Source organism: Cnephaeus nilssonii, assembly GCF_951640355.1.
Source record: "Cnephaeus nilssonii genome assembly, chromosome: 7".
Taxonomy (NCBI): Eukaryota; Metazoa; Chordata; class Mammalia; order Chiroptera; family Vespertilionidae; genus Cnephaeus; species Cnephaeus nilssonii.
In genome coordinates, this window is record NC_137078.1 from 80,328,398 (window position 1) to 80,345,022 (window position 16,625).

At 40.7% G+C, this 16,625-nt stretch overlaps 1 protein-coding gene across 3 annotated transcripts in view; it reads right to left on the bottom strand.

Moving 5' to 3' along the window:
* The window catches only part of THRAP3 (thyroid hormone receptor associated protein 3), a 50,539-nt gene that overhangs the window by 18,112 nt on the left and 15,802 nt on the right, over positions 1-16,625 (bottom strand). For all 3 annotated transcript variants that reach the window (XM_079778115.1, XM_079778114.1, XM_079778113.1), the window contains one exon: positions 1,899-2,070. In XM_079778115.1, the coding sequence (XP_079634241.1) occupies positions 1,899-2,035 (137 nt within the window). In that variant the 5' untranslated portion in view covers positions 2,036-2,070. The remainder of the gene's footprint in view (positions 1-1,898; positions 2,071-16,625) is intronic.

The following is a 16,625-nucleotide window of genomic DNA, read 5'->3' on the forward strand; positions in this document are numbered from 1 at the left end:
CAAGGTGATGACCATGCCAATGATTTGTAGAATAAGCAGAAGAGATCTATCCAGACAGATCCTCTCAGTTCTATTTATCACAAAGGTGGTTAACATTTTTCAATTTGACTTGTGTAAGTACTATTTTGTCTTTGAGTTTTGGTTGTATAGCCTCTTATTTTTGAACCAATTACTTAGTTTCTATTTACTAAGTAAAGTTCTAAATTAAAATGTTACCTTTCAGAACCAAATAGGCTAAAACAGATTTAATCAGCCCAAATAAAAAACTGTGGGTGCTAGGTAGGAATTACTAAAGAGTCTTTTGCTCAGTCCTAAGGCCTTGATGGTAACTTCCCAAGGTAGATATAAATTTATTTAGTGGGTTTTCCCTCTTCTTTTTTGGAGGGGTTGAGAAGGTGGGATAGAATTTTATTCATATAGACTCTGACATGATTGGGCAACAGATAGACACTATTTAGTCTAGGGCTTGAAGAAAGTTTGGGGGGGAAATGCATGCCCAAAAAACATGAGAGGGAGAAAAGCTAAGAGTTGTTACCCTCAAGGTGTAATGTTATCTTTAAAAAGAAGAAAAAAAAATCTAGTATTTATTTTGTTTGAGGGAAAAACTACAGATTTTATAACTTCCTGTTCTATATTGTATTGGAGTCATCAATACTTACGCACACTTACTTTTTGTTCATCCTCTGGTCTGAAACTAATTTTTAGGTAGGCTTCTCACAGATTCCATTTAAGAAATTAACTTGTTCTTTGGGCGGGAGTGGGGGGGAATCCCACCAACCATTTGTTTAAGACTCTTATAGAAGTACTATGAAACCATCAAAAATTAAAGCTTTTAATAGCACCTTTTCCTGAGGCTTATTTTAAATTTCATAATCAATTCATTTAAAAGAAAAGGATTATAAAGACTTATCAGAAATAAACAGCAAGGGTCCCAAGTGGAAAAATTGAGAAATTATCTCCTTGCCTAATGCAATTCTGACAAAAAAATGTAATTGTGCAAAAATCCCCCTTTTGGTTTAAATACATCAGTATTTTCCTAATGCACATACAGAAACTAATATCTACTGAAAGGTTCTTATCTATTCACAAAATAAAACTAAAACAGTTTTAAAGTCTGAAAAACCCAACTCACAACACATTAAAAGGAAAAGATGCCGGAGGTTTGGCATCCCATTTCAGGACATAATAGAAATAGGGAAATCCCACTCAAAGGTGTAGAAACTGACTGAATTAAAGAACACTGGTAATAAATTCGAAAGAATTACTTGCACATTTAGTAAGACGACCAGGTGATGTCTACATAGTTATTTTTAGATTAGTTTTAAGATGTGTTTACTAAATACAGTTTATTAGTAATTGGCACATCTGGTGTATACAAATGACTCCTGATACGTTTTTTAAGGTTTATTTAGTGAGTTAAGGCTTCTTTTAGTGGGTTTTCCCTCTATCTTTACCCAACTAGAAGGCAAGCTTTCCACCATAGAGTTGATCATACTATTAATCCTCTTAGCTATCTTTTCTTTCCTGATGAAAATAAACTTTGGTCCAAGACTCCAAAAACACTTCAATGAAAAATCATCAGATGTAGAGATTTAAAGTAGGCAGCTCAAATAAATATAAAATGTTCTTTCTTCCAAAGTAGATGAGAAATAGAATGTGCTCTGGCAGAGGAGAAAAGGAATTAGGCAAACAATATGGCAAGAAGAGCCGATTTAGATTTGTAGCATTTAAAGAAACCTGGAATAACTTACAGCTCAACCTCCCTCCACCTCAAGCCAATCCCTGACCCCCCGACCCCACCATCTGACATTCACAGAAAGAATCTAACAAAAGATCTTCAAAAACCCATCTGGCCCGATACAACGATTATCTCAATAGACAATCACACACCCGCTTACCTCAGCCTTCGCTTCCTTGAACGAGAGACAGATCGACTTCGGGATCGAGACTTCGAAAATGAACGAGAACGAGATCTTGATGCAGATCTTGAGCGAGAAGAACGAGATCCAGACTTGGATTTGTTTGTTTTTGACATCTCTGAAGAAAGGATCAGTCACTTTTCAATTACACCTAATGTAACAAAAACAGATTCAAATAAATGAGTCCCTTTGCAAACCTGAACTTCTCTTAGAAACAGGTTTGTTTGTTTTAAATGCAGATGAAATAACTGGTTATATCTATCTATCTCTATCTCTCTCTCTCTCTCTCTCTCTCCCCCTGCCCCCCCCCCCCCACTTTCATCAAGATTTGTGTTCTAAGCAGAACAATCCAAACAGACCCAAGCCACAGCAGCAGATGGAAAACCTGACATATAATACAAACTGGGTAACACTATAAAATACTGGCAAAAACGAGGAGAGCTAACAATATTTAATGCACAGTCTTTTTGCAGTAAGCAAACAAGCTTTGCCAACTAAGTTAGCTAACCTGAAATGACCTGAGACAGGCTTCCCAGTTCTAACAGAAGAAACCATATGCAATGATATCTTGGTTATGGTCTATCTTGGAAATGGTACACATCTGACCATTTCTCTAATCCCCAGACCTTGAAGTCATGAGGCATAGCCTTAATATTTATTTCCAAGGAAAAGGTTTTAAAAGTGCAAGAGTGTTCTCAAATATTTTAATACCACAACATATATGTACTATATCTTATAAAATACAGGATATTAATCCATAAACATGGGACTAAAGTAATTTATAAAGTGAAGATCCATTCTTTCTTCTAGTTAGTATCACCTTTCTTTTAGGGTCATTTTTCTCCCATTAAAACACACACACACACCCCAAAATTGTCTTTTTCCTTTTCTTTCTCCTCTACAGGAATGAATAGAGAACCTCAAAGTTGCCCTGACTGCTGGGTTTGATCAGTAAGGTGCACTGTCAAGCTAACTCACTTATTCTCTTTATATCCTACTAGAACTTTGGGCATCTTCCAAGTAGCAAAACATTGCAGTGCTAAAGCATGTGTCTACCAAAGACCAGGAAGAATAAGGGATCTGTCAAAGATCACAAAGCTAGTCAATAGCCAAACCAGGCCAAAATGCCAGGGCTTTTTCCATCACACCTCGCCATCTCACTGCTTAGCAAAAGCTTCTAAGTGATGCTGCTCCCAGCGTGTAAGGGAAAAATAATAATAAATATTTCACCCTCCCCTACTCACATGTTTTGTTATTCAGATCTCAGCTCAAAAGCTATCTGCTCAGAGGTTTGCCCTGGCCACCCAATCAAAAGTAGCCACCAGTCATTCTACAGGATTTAATCCCATACACCTTGTTGTTGTTTTTTCCTTCTGAGAACTCAATTCAGTACTTAAAAAATATCTTGCTTCCTTTTTTGCTTTCTATCTTTACCCAACTAGAAGGTAAGCTTTCCACCAGCAGAAATCTCATCTTTCTTATTTACTTCATGCCCAGAACAGTGTTAAAATAAAAAACAAAGGGGAAACCAGCTTTGAAACTTCCCTAAGCAGACAAAACCAGTTCAGTCAAACAAATGAAGCTTAATATAGCTTATTTTGCAAGTCTATCTTGACAGGTGCATTTCTTGCTTATGAGTCTGGAAATCATAAACAAAACGAACTGTTTCCCAAGGTTAATAGGAAGTAATCACTGAAAATTCTATTATAATCAATCACTGTGAATCATAGTCACTGCTTTCTCACTATATAATAAGCTGCTTTATAACAACATATACCTGAGCCTCCTTCCATATTTTGGTTTGAGTTCTCCCAGTTTATGAACTGTGTTTTTGGTGTGTGCACAATAAACTTTTACTAATAACTACTTCGGTAATTCATTGGTTTTATTTCTGCTATTTATGAACTACTAGAGGCCCTATGCACAAAATTCATGCAAGTGTAGGCCCTTGCAGCCCTGGCTTTGTCTGGAAGGTCGTCCGGATGGTTGTTCTGCCCTTCGGTCTAATTAGCATGTTAGCTATTTATTATATAGGAATTATATAGGATTGTTAACAAATGCTTTAAAATGTTTTTATGTACTTATTTTATCTTCAGTAGAGGATATTTTTCCCATTGATTTTTATTATGTATTTATTTATTTATTATATTGTTATTGATTTCAGAGAGGCAGGGAGAGGGAGAGAAACATCAATGATGAAAGTCATGAATAGGCTGCCTCCTGCATGCCCCCCCACTGGGGATCAAGCCTGCAATCCAGGCATGTGCCCTTCACCAGAATCGAACCCAGGACTCTTCAGTCCACAGGCTGATGCTCTATCCACTAAGCCAAACCAGCTAGGGCCCATTGATTTTTAGAGAGAGTATAAGGGAGGAAGAGAGAGAGAGAAAAACATCAATGTGAAAGAGATACATTGACTAGTTGCATCCCTGCAAACCAGGTGCCCTTGACAGGGAATTGAACCTGAGAATACTTTGGTTCATGGGCCGGCACTCTAACCATTGAACAACACCAGCCAGGGGACAAAGAGGGCATTATGATGTCCCATTTTACAGATTTAAACCCAGCCAACCAGGCTTCAAGCCAGTGTTGGTTTTTTGTTTTTGTTTTAAAGTCAGTGTTCTCAACCACTATTATTCCACCTCTGTAGAGCAATGTTGCACACAGAAGTCATTCATAGATCTAAGTCTTTTCTCCACTCTTACCAAGTTTAGGATCTGGTAAAGGGGCAAGAGTTAGGCAAACTGAAAGATCATATTTGTTTCTAATTACTACATTCATAATTTTAATTACTTCTGGAAAGGCAAAAGTCCAGGAAGCTACTATAACTCCAGTTCATAGGAAACAACCATAATCTCACAGACATAATTTAGAGGTCTGACAAAGTGCCAGGAAGCCAGAGACAAAGGGTGATGAGTAAGAGATTGCGTAATGAGGACACCAAAGACCTACAGTCCAGATCCTGCCAAAGGATCAAACTGTTGTGTGCTCTACCAAGGTCAAAGATACTTCTATTTGGAACTGACTTTTGGCAACAGTATCGTTATACAAAGCCAGGGTAGAGGAATAAGTTACTCGGGGATAGGAAGTGGAGATGTACATGAACAATTTATAGAAACTAAATATTGAAAATACATTTTGTTTTGCTAGTTGGCCTTCAGCATATTTTGGGATTTTTCTCCCTGGGTTCACTCTTACTGAATGGCTTTCTTCTGTTACAAGTTTAGGGATAGTCTTGCCTAGCAACATCTCTGTCCAATCTTCAATTTTAGCTTGGGCCAGAAATAAAAATCCTTTTAGATCATTTACACAACAGGTGGACAATATCAGACTTTAGAAGAAAAAGAACAGACAACAGTTAGTGAAAAAGGAAAACACTCATTACAACCACCAGAAAATGGAAAATTAAGAAGCTCATTTTCATTCAGAGAAAAAGTTGTCAATTAAATACATACAGAGCCAAAGTTAACACGTCTACATATATTAAACTTACTAGAATTGACAAGTATACTGAAGAGTGGCAATACTGTGATACCATCCCCAATCCTACCCCTGGAACTTCTTTAATGTGAATTGAAACTAACAGTAAAAACATCACTATACCTTGAGAATTACGTGGAATAACTTTGGATGATACAAACCACAATTGGAAATAAATCAATGAAATACTTAACTCATTCAAGAGGACTCTATCTAGACAGTAGGTAAGCTAAAGTAGACTTGGTCCTTGCCTTCATGGAGCTTATAATCTAGGCGCATTTAAGACTAATAAGCAAGCAAGCAATATCATACTTATAAATTCTGGTAAGTACTAGGAAGACAAAGAAAATACTATGTTGGCATATACATATGATCTCTGAACGCATAATAATCTGGCCACTCAGTGTACTTATGTATAAGGGAAAGCTTGCAAATCTTGATATGTCAAGGGACCAGGAAATAGTGGCCCCCAGCTTCTGGCTAGTAAGTCCTCTGCTTCTTTCTAACTATCCACAATGCAGTTCTTATACATGGAAAAACCTTATTTTAAAATCCCAACTATATGGTCAGTCTACACTGAGTGGCCAGATTTATTATGCGTTCAGAGATCATAATAATCTGGCCACTCAGTGTATATGCAGCGTGGTAGTTATTTAGATAGGATGGTCAAGAGATGGTATTTAAGCTGTCACCTGAAGAGCAAGTCACATGAAAAGAGAAGTGTCCAAAAGACATGTAGTTTCTTTCTTTTTTTTTTTAAATATGTTTACAATACGCGTGGAAGACTTTTTATTTTTATTTATTATTTTTTTAAACATATTTTATTGATTTTTTACAGAGAGGAAGGGAGAGGGAGAGAAAGTTAGAAACATCGATGAGAGAGAAACATCGATCAGCTGCCTCCTGCACACCCCCTACTGGGGATGTGCCCACAACCAAGGTACATGCCCTTGACCGGAATCGAACCTGGGACCTTTCAGTCCGCAGGCTGACGCTCTATCCACTGAGCCAAACCGGTCTCGGCAAGACATGTAGTTTCTTCTCTCAACAAATATATATAAGGTAGGGATGATCATAACTAAAGCCAGCTGATCAAATTACCAAAATTCATTCAAAACAACTCTCAATTCTATTTTGAAGACCTACAAACTTCATATACATACAGCTTTTCCTATTTCTGACATTTCTTCATTGTTGGTGCTCTAAAAATATAATGGGAAGTGAGATAAACAAATACTACCTTGGAAATCAATTTAGCACCTCTTACATGTTACAAGTACATGTTATTTATTTAGTTTCTGTTCGAACTGTAATTTCCCTAAAAGTAAGTTTTGCTTCTTCAACAATGCTGTTTGCTTCTTCCTGACTGACCATGCTGTTTCATTTCGAATATTATAAAAAAGTGCAGTCCCTACAGAACTATGGCATAATATGACAGCTCATGGCTGTGATATGTGCCTGGTGTAAAAACATGTCTCCTCAAACACTATTTTGGACAAAAAGATTCTCACACTTAAGGTAAGATAGCATGTTCCTACATCAGCATTATGAAAGAATCCACCTAGTAACCAATACTATCTATTTGATAGGAATGATCAATACTTAATATCTATTGATAGTAACAATCAATACTTACTATTTATTATGTTAGAATGCAGAAATATACTAAGAACTAGTTCCTGAACTCACAATTAAGAGCCTGGTATGATCCAAATATCCTCAACTTTCCAACATTCTTCAAATGTCATGGTTTCATATCTCACATTATTACCCTCTTTGCCATGGAATCAATTTCTGTTTGTTCTCTTTCATTGGGATACACTTAATGTGATTCTCAAAATGTGGCCTAATATAGAACTACTAGAGACCCGATGCATGAAAATTCATGCGGGGGTGGGGGGGTGTCCCTCAGCCCAGCCTGCCCCCTCTCACAGTCCAGGAGCCCTCAGGGGTGGGAGGCGATCCGGTGATCAGGGGAAGGCAACACCCCCATCACACCTCTGCTGCTACCACTGCCAGCAGAGCAAGCCTCAGCCAGCCCTGGTTACCTGCGCCTCAGGCCGGACCTGGGCAGCTGGGGGGCTGAGGGCGGGTCCAGCCGCACCGTGCGCCTGCCCATCACACACACACACACACACACACACACACACACACACACGCATGCGGCAGGGCTGAAAGGACTGGGCGCCACCATCTTGTGGCTATGGGTGCCACCATCTTTGTGACAGTGTGATGGTCAATTTACATATTCCCCTCTTTATTAGATAGGCTGTAGACACTATTAGTGTGTTTAAGATTTTTCTTTCTGCCGAAACCGGTTTGGCTGAGTGGATAGAGCGTCGGTCTGTGGACTGGAACGTCCCAGGTTCGATTCCGGTCAAGGGCATGTACATTGGTTGCAGGCACATCCCCCTTTGGGGGGGGGGGGGGTGCAGGAGGCAGCTGGTCGATGTCTCTCTCTCATCGATGTTTCTAGCTCTCTATCCCTCTCCCTTCCTCTCTGTGAAAAATCAATAAAATATATTTTTTTTAAAAAATGATTTTTCTTTCTGGCAACCACACTATATGTTGACTCAAAGTGAGCGCTGAGGCACTAAACCCTGAAGTCCTTTTTCATAAACCCTTCTTCAGCTGCAAGATATCCTCCTCCACCTTATATTTATACAACTAGAGGCCTGGTGCACAAAATTCGTGCAGGGGGGGGGGAGTTGTCCCTCAGACCAGCCTGCACCCTCTCCAATCTGGAACCCCTCAAGGGATGTCTGACTGCCCGTTTAGGCCCAATCCTGGTGGGATCAGGCCTAAACGGGCAGTCAGACATCCCTCTCACAATCCAGGACTGCTGGCTCCCAACTGATCACCTGCCTGCCTTCCTGATTGACCCTAACCGCTTCTGCCTGCCAGCCTGATCACCCCCTAACCACTCCCCTGCCAGTCTGATTGATGCCTAACTGCTCCCCTGCCAGCGTGTTTGCCCCTAACTGCCCTCCCCTTTAGGCCTGGTCCCCCGCAACTGCTTTCCCCTGCAGGCCTGGGTCCCACCCAACTGCCCTTCCCTGCAGGCCCGGTCACCCCCAACTTCCCTCCTCTGCTGGCCTGGTCATCCCTAACTGCCCACCCCTGCAGGCTTGATTGCCCCCAACTGCCCTCCCTTGCAGGCCTGGTCCCTCCCAACTGCCATCCCCTGCTGGCCATCTTGTGTCGGCCATCTTGTGTCCACCTGGGGGCAGGATCTTTGACCACATGGGGCAGCCATCTTGTGTGTTGGAGTGATGGTCAATCTGCTTTGCTTCCTCCATTGCCAGGGGCAACCCTTGCCTCCTGCTCTTTCCAGCTCAGTGGCTGCCACCATTTCTGTTTGGATTTGTTTACCTTCTATAATCGAAACTTTGTAGCCTTGCGTGAAGGCTTAGGCTGGCAACGGCAGGCGGAAAGCTTGGCTTCCTTTGTTACCGGGGAAACCCAAGCCTCCCTCCTGCTCTCTGTGGCTATAGCCATCTTGGTTGGGTTTATTTGCATATTTGTTCCTGATTGGCTGGTGGGCATGGCTTGTGAGTGTAGCGGAGTTAGGGTCAATTTGCATATTACTCTTTTATTATGTAGGATTGATGTTTTATCCCTCACCTTTATTTAAAACCCAAGTGTAGGCTATTGAAATCATTTCAGATACAATTTTGTCACTTGGAGCAAGGGCTCGTTTTCAAACCATTCTGCAGAGCCACCTGAGAGGAGTTTCCCAGCCCATCACCCTTTCAAAGACCAGCCCTCTCCACCTAAACCACTTGTCTAATTACCAAGCACATCAACGGTCCTTGAAAGAACATAGCTCTTAGGAGAACAGATGCATTTTACTTACAACAAAGGTACTAAGATATATAATTACTTGGCTTTAATATCACTAAAAACACAGATCTTATTTTTCAACTCCAAGAAAAAGAAATATTGGCAGAGAAAGCCAAAGAAGTTTCTCTAAATCAAAACCCTCAAAGATAAGAAAGAATTAAATTACTCCTCTCCCCCTCTCACTCCAGATTAAGTTTCTTCTTAGTGTCCCTAGTGTTATGCCAGCATTGTGCTTGGCACATGGTAGAGGTCTGTTGAATTCACCAGAACAAACATTTTAGGAGTATTTACTACAGTTTGCCTCATGTTTGGAACCTTGTGGGTTATACTTGGTAGGACATTGGGTAAAACTAAGTAGTGCCAAATAAAGCCTCTCAATTGACCACCCAGGGGTTCCAACTGTGGCAGCCTAAATAGCCAGGTTATATAGAAACTACACAAGTATCCTTCAATCCCTAAATACTAGGCTCATATTCTAAAAGGTCTTCTCAGAAAATACTTAACTGTATTTTTTAAAAATGTGTTTATTGACTCTAGAGTGAGGAAGGATAGAGATAGAAACACTGAGGAGAGAAAAACATTGATTGGCTGCCTCATGCATGCATGCATGCCACAGGGGATTGAGCCCGCACCCAGGCATGTACCCTGACGAGGAATCACACCAGTGACCTCCTGGTTCATGGGTCAATGCTCAACCACTGAACCCCACCAGCCGGGCCTACCTGTTTATTTTTTTTTTAATATATTTTTATTGATTTCAGAGAGGAAGGGAGAGGGAGAGATAGAAACATTAATGATGAGAATCATTGATTGGCTGCCTCCTGCATGCCCCACACTGGGGATCGAGCCTGCAACCCAGGCATATGCCCTGACCGGGAATCAAACCGGTGACCTCTTGGTTCCTGAGTCGATGCTCAACCGCTGAGCCACACCCGGCTGGGCTACCTGTTTATTTTTATAGAAAGACTAGAGGCCCGATGCATGAAATTCATGCAAGAGTAGGCCCTTCTTTCTCCCGGCTGCTGGCACTGGCTTCCCTCTGGCACCCGGGACCTGGGCTTCCCTCGCAGCCCTGGCATCATCTGGAAAGTCGTCCAGAAGGACGCCAGGTCTAATTAGCATACTATGCTTTTATTACTATAGACTAGTGACCCGGTGCATGAAATTCGTGCACCTTAAATGGGGATTAAAGGAAATAATTTACTATTGCTATTTGCCCTTTCTCTAGAATAGAAGTGTCAGAGATGAAAGAAAATTAGTAAAATGTATATGAAAACCTTCCTCCTGTTAAAGAGTCTGGGGCTCACCACAGGACCCAGAGTCAAGTCCCCGCCCACCCACATGCATCTCAAAATCATGTGAGACCCAGACCTGGCCAGTGCCCCCTCATTAGGCTAGATCCAGACCCGGCCAGTCTCACCCTTGTCAAGCCCTGCCAGGCAGGGGGCGTAGCCTCAGGTCCCCTAGCCCAGAGCCAGGACGGGGGAGTGGCCTGAGGTCCCCCAGCCCAGACCGGGGCGGGGGGCGTGCCTTTAGGTCCTCCATCAAGCCCCGCCAGGTGGGGGACACGGCCTGAGATCCCCTGTCAAGCCCCACTGGGTGGGGGGCATGGCCTGAGGTCCCCTGTCAAGCTCCGCCAGGCGGGGGTGGGGGAGGGCGCGCAGCCTCAGGTCCCCCGGCCCAGCACCGGGAGGGGGGCGCAGCCTCAGGTCCCCCGTCAAGTCCCACCGGCAGGGGGGGCGCAACCTGAGTTCCCCCGACCCAGCACCGGGGGTGCACCTTGAGGTCCCCTGTCAAGCCCTGCCAGGTGGGGGAGGGCGTAACCTCAGGTTCCTGCTGATTGCTCGTTAAGGCTCCTTATGGGAACTTGGCCTCAGTTGTGGGTGCAGCCATCTTTGTGATGGAGTAATGGTCAATTAGCATATTCCCTCTTTATTAGATAGGATGCTTTGGTGGCTCCGCCTCCCAGGAGCACACCCACATTTCCCCCTTCCCCCTCCTCTTCCCTCACAGTCCTGCATCTCTTAAACTCTAAGGGTCCCCTAGTAGACTTGTAACCAGGGAAGCAACCCCCTGACCCTTTCTCCAAGGCCCCCTTTTCTTTAACTTCTCAGTAAGCCAAAGCAGCCCACCTAATCTCTCTCCTGTAGCTTCTTCTATCCTAAGCCCTTCCTTATTCACTGTCTCCAGCTTTAATGAACGTACTCTCAAAAATAAAAATAAAGACAAATAAAAATAAACTGAAAATAAAATAACATAAAACAGACCCACAGCCACCCTAACATGTAAAATAAACACAAAACCAAGTCTTTTAAAGCTCTCTCAGCCCATGGAAGGACATGGAAAATTGAGTTGGGCCAGGGAACTAATGCCTATGGTATAGTTTTGAGATCTTGATAACTCCTAAATGTTTTGTTTTGACTGAATTATTGGGGTAACATTGGTTAATAAAATTATGTTTCAGGTGCACAGTTCTACAACACACCTGTATTGTGTTCACCAACCCAAATCTCCACCATTTACCTTTCCTTACCCTCTCCCACCTCCCTACATCTAAATGTTTTGAATAGCTTCACTGCTGTTAATGCCTGCACAGGGCTTTGCTGGGCAAATCACTCTTTATTTCCTTTTCTCATTCCCATTAATATCAAAACTTATTATCTCACAGGATACATTCAATTTCTTCAAGAGATTTCCTGTACCTTAAAGGGCATTTTCAGAACATTTCTCACGGTGTTAACTCTCATTTCAATCTCCACATTACAATCAATTTAAGACCAAACAAAGTTCGAGGTATTCTGATGAACACCAGCCTCTTTTTCTATAGCAACATCTAATTCCCTGTAGCAATGAAGCATAGAAGTTATCTGATTGTCTTAGGTTATTAGACTGCAATAACATCACGAAACTTCCAAGGGATCAAGACAGAAAAGCCAAATGTTAATTCAAAGAAGCGGGAGTGTTATATTTAATATTTAATTTGAGTTACAAGACCCAAATAAGACCTAAGCCTAAAGAATTTCAGGACAAATAAATATCACCCTTTAAAAGGAAGGTAATGACCCTAGGCAGTTTGGTTCAGTGGCTAGAGCATCGGCCTGCAGACTGAAGGGTCCTGGTTCAATTCCGGTCAAGGGCACATGCCCGGGTTGCGGGTTTGATCCCCAGTGGGGGTGTGCAGAAGGCAGCCGATGAATGATTCTCTTATCACTGATGTTTTTATCTCGCTCTCTCTACCCCCCTTCCTCTCTGAAATCAATAAAAATATATTTTAAAATAATAAATAAAAGGGAAGCTAATGGTCAAAACAATGGAGAAGAACAATCACCTATGGAAAACTTCCCAAGAAATAACCCTACAAAAAGAAACACAAAAACCTCAACATAAGACAGAATCCTTTTGGGTCTCTAATTATGATGTCAATACCATAAGATACACTAACTGTTTATCATCCATGACATGAGTTTATAAATACACCAGTTTTAGTAAAAAATACTGAATACTGAAAGTGGGAAATTGCAATTCAGAGAAAAAGAATGCAATGGTTTAATGACCCATAATAATTACCTAAAGAAAAATATCTACCGTCAACCTAAATGCTAACATAGTCAAGATTTTTTACCTGCTTCTGGTTGAGACAGGCCGGGGGTCTGGGGGTGACATTAATATCTACCAACGTAAAGTTTTTAGAACATTTATGCTGACAATGGGGAAAAGGATTTTAAATTAGGACTCTCCTGAAAAGCCAGGATACATCATTTCCTCAAGTAGGATAATTTAGCTACCCTGATTTGATGGACTTACTAATGAACATCTAGCTCCGCTTGCTCTGTATCTTGAATATGTTCAAACACCTTCTTGCTTGGAATCTGGACTCTGGATGGACCTGTCTACCAGAAAAGACTACCCTAGGCAAATACTGGCTTTCCTGGTAGATCTGTATCCATTGGAAATTGATTCCCTGACACTTTATCAATAACAATTGCTAACACTAAGATGTGACAGACAAGGAGCTACAAACCTTCAGCATTATATCATTTATATACACAAACTTCATTAAGTACTATGTTCTGTACCTGTTCTACAAAAGAGGAAATGAGGACTTAGAGTTGGTAACTTGCCCCAAAGTTCTACAGCTGGTTAAGTTCAGAATTCAAACATAGACATTATGGCAGAGTAGCCATTACCTTATGGGCTACCCCTATGGTATACCCCACCCATCAATCTCCTGTGAATTTGATCAGTTAAAAATAAAAATCAATCAATCTCAGAAGCATAATTATCTTGAACCAGGAGAGTTCAGAGGCTTAACTAAAGCAGCCAACAGCTCTCTTCCCCAACCCCTAACTCTTAACTCATAACATACGCAAAAATTGAAAACAGGCTCTGCCTGAAATGTTTGAGAACTTTAAGTGCAAAACACATTCCTTGCCAAAGACAGAAGGATGTTTCTGCTATAGATTTTAGAGAGCCTAAACTAAGAATGCTACAGCCAATTGTAGAGAACAAAGCTTTGTGTAACAAAAGACTAATAACAAGAAACATGAACCTAACAACCAAGGGTAATAAAATGGTTCTTGCTTGCCTGTGGCACCAGACTTTTCAGTGCAGCATTGCTCTCAAGATAAATCAGAAAAGAGCAGAAAAATAGTGTGAAAAATTAAAATAGTAAGCCTGGTTTCCATGCACACCCCCTCCCCGAACAGTGCTAGGCAACCACTAATCCATGTTGTCTTTACGTATCTGCCTATGCCTGATACTTCAGGGATTTTGTGACTGGCCTCTTTCATTTAGCATGTTCTCAAGAATCACCCATGTTATTAGAACATTCCATTTTCATACCACAATATAACCCACTTTATTTATTCATTCATCAGCTGATGGGCACTGGGATTGTTGCCACTTTTTGCTATTATGCATAATGCTGCTATAAACATTCATGTACATGTTTTTGTGCAGAGATGTTTTTCTCTCTTGGGTACATACCTGGGTGTGGTACTGCTCAGTCATATGGTAACTCTATGCCTAACTTTGTGAGGAACTGCCAGACTATTATTTCCAAGCAGCTATACAATTTTGCATTTCCACCAGAAGTGTATGAAAGTTCCCAATTCTCTACATCTCCCAACACTTGTTATGTCTTTTTATTATAGCCATCTTAGTAGGTGTAAAGTGGTATCTTACTGATGTTTTGATTTTTACTTCTCTAATGACTAGGGATTTTGAGCATCTTTTCATGTGTGTTGGTTATTTGTGCAACTACTTTTGGATCCTTCATTTTTAAATTGAATTATTGGATTATTTGTCCTTTTATTGAGCTATAAAGTTCTTTATAAATTCCGGACATAAGTTCCTTATTACATACATGCTTTGCAAAGTCTCTCCTATTCTTGTAGGATATCATTTTCTTTATTTTTTATTTATTTAGAGGAGAGGAAGGGAGAGGGAGAAAGCAAAACATCGATGTGAGAGTTAAACATTTGATTGGCTGCCTCCTGCACACATCTCTACTGGGGATCCAGTGCAAGTGTGCCCTAACAGAGAGCTGAACCAGCAACCTTTCAGTGCACAACCAGCCAGGCCTGTCTTTTCATTTTCTTGATGTTGACCTTTGAAACAAAAGGGTTTTTAAATTTCATTTTATGAAGTCCAATTTATCTTATTTTTTCATTTGTATTTGATGTCATATCTAAGAAGGGTTTGCACAAAGTCACATGGATTTACTCTTAAGTTGAAAACTAAGAGCTTTACACTTTTAGCTCTTACATTTAGATCCATGATTCATTTTGACTTAAATTTTGTTATAATGATAACGTGAGGTACGGGGTCAACCTCATTGTTTTGGATGTGGATGTGGATATCCATATGTCCCAGTACCATTTGTTGAAAAGACTACTCTTTCCCTACTGAAATGTCTTGACATCTTTGTCAAAAATCAGCTGACTATAAAAGTGAGGGTGTATTTCTGCACTCTCATTTTATTCCATTGATCTATCTGTCATGCACAGTCTTGATTACTATAGGTTTATATACATTTTAAACCAGAAAGTGTGGGTTCTCCAACTTCCTCCTTTTTCAAGACAGTTTTGGCTATCCTAGTTCCCTTAGAAATCTTTTGGTGAAGAAGACACAAATGACTAAGATTTAAAAAAGTTAGGTGCACAAATTAACGAAGAAAGAAATTCACTATTCATAAAGGATTATAGACAAAGCTGTGGGCCCCATTTGTGCTCTGTATGCCTCTGGGTAGTTGGAGGGGGGGGGTGTGGGGGGGGGAGCTCAGGTGAAATATTAAACATGTTTACTGTTTTATGCTTTTCTCAGATTACCCTGTCCTGTGTAAGAGGAAGAGAAAACAGAATCAACAACTGTGCATATCTCTAGCATTAAAAAAAATAATAATTATGCAACTTAGTACTAAAATCCTCAAACTTTAAATACTGAATTAGCCCTGGTCAGGTAGTTCAGCTTGTTAGAGTGTCATCCTGATATGCCAAGGTAGCAGGTTCGATCCCTAGTAAGGGCACATACAAAAATCAACAAATGAATGAATAAATAAGTGGAACAACAAATCCATGTTTCTCTCTTCCTCTCTAAAATAAAAAAAAAAAAAAAATTTAAATAATAACAAATAATTAAATATTGAATTATATGGAATTTGGTAGAACTTGCTTTAAATATGTAACATGTAGGAATGTATATGAATGATTCAGTTTTGTTCCTTTTAAAAAATATATGCACATAAGTTACCCTAGGAAATAATTAGACCCTCCCCTAGAGATACAGGAGAGAAGCGTCTGGAATGAACTTAGATTTAAACTGCTGACTATGCTATGCAGTTCATTCTGTTTCTCCAATGATGCGAGTTTAATTGCATAGATGATCCTGAGCATAGTAGACCTCCATTGAGCAAATTCTCAGAAGATACAAGTTACCTGCACTGGGGATATTGTGATGAATGACTTCCAAATGAATGGCCCCTCAGGTTGCTGTTGATTTTCCCTGCTAACATCCAGCAGCAAAGGGATTTGTTCTCCAAAGGTCATGACCTCAGAATATGCCCTTCTCTTGCTTCTATACACCTCTTCAGTGTAGCACACGCCAACTTAGCCAGTAAAGGTATAAAACACTTTATTCTGTGTAGGAAGATCTGATTACTTATTACTAATATTAGGAAAATGGAATCAGTGGTAAAATCTATTTGCTGTCAGAGCTCAATCTCACTCTGCTGTTATAGCTAACATAGCTTATGGAGCTCACCTGCTGTATGCCAGGCAGTTTACATACACTTACTAATTTAATTCCCATGCTGGTCTTGTGAGGTAAAGGTCCCTTTTTTGTAAGATTGGGAGAGTATTTTATTCAGTTAATGAATGGAAGAGC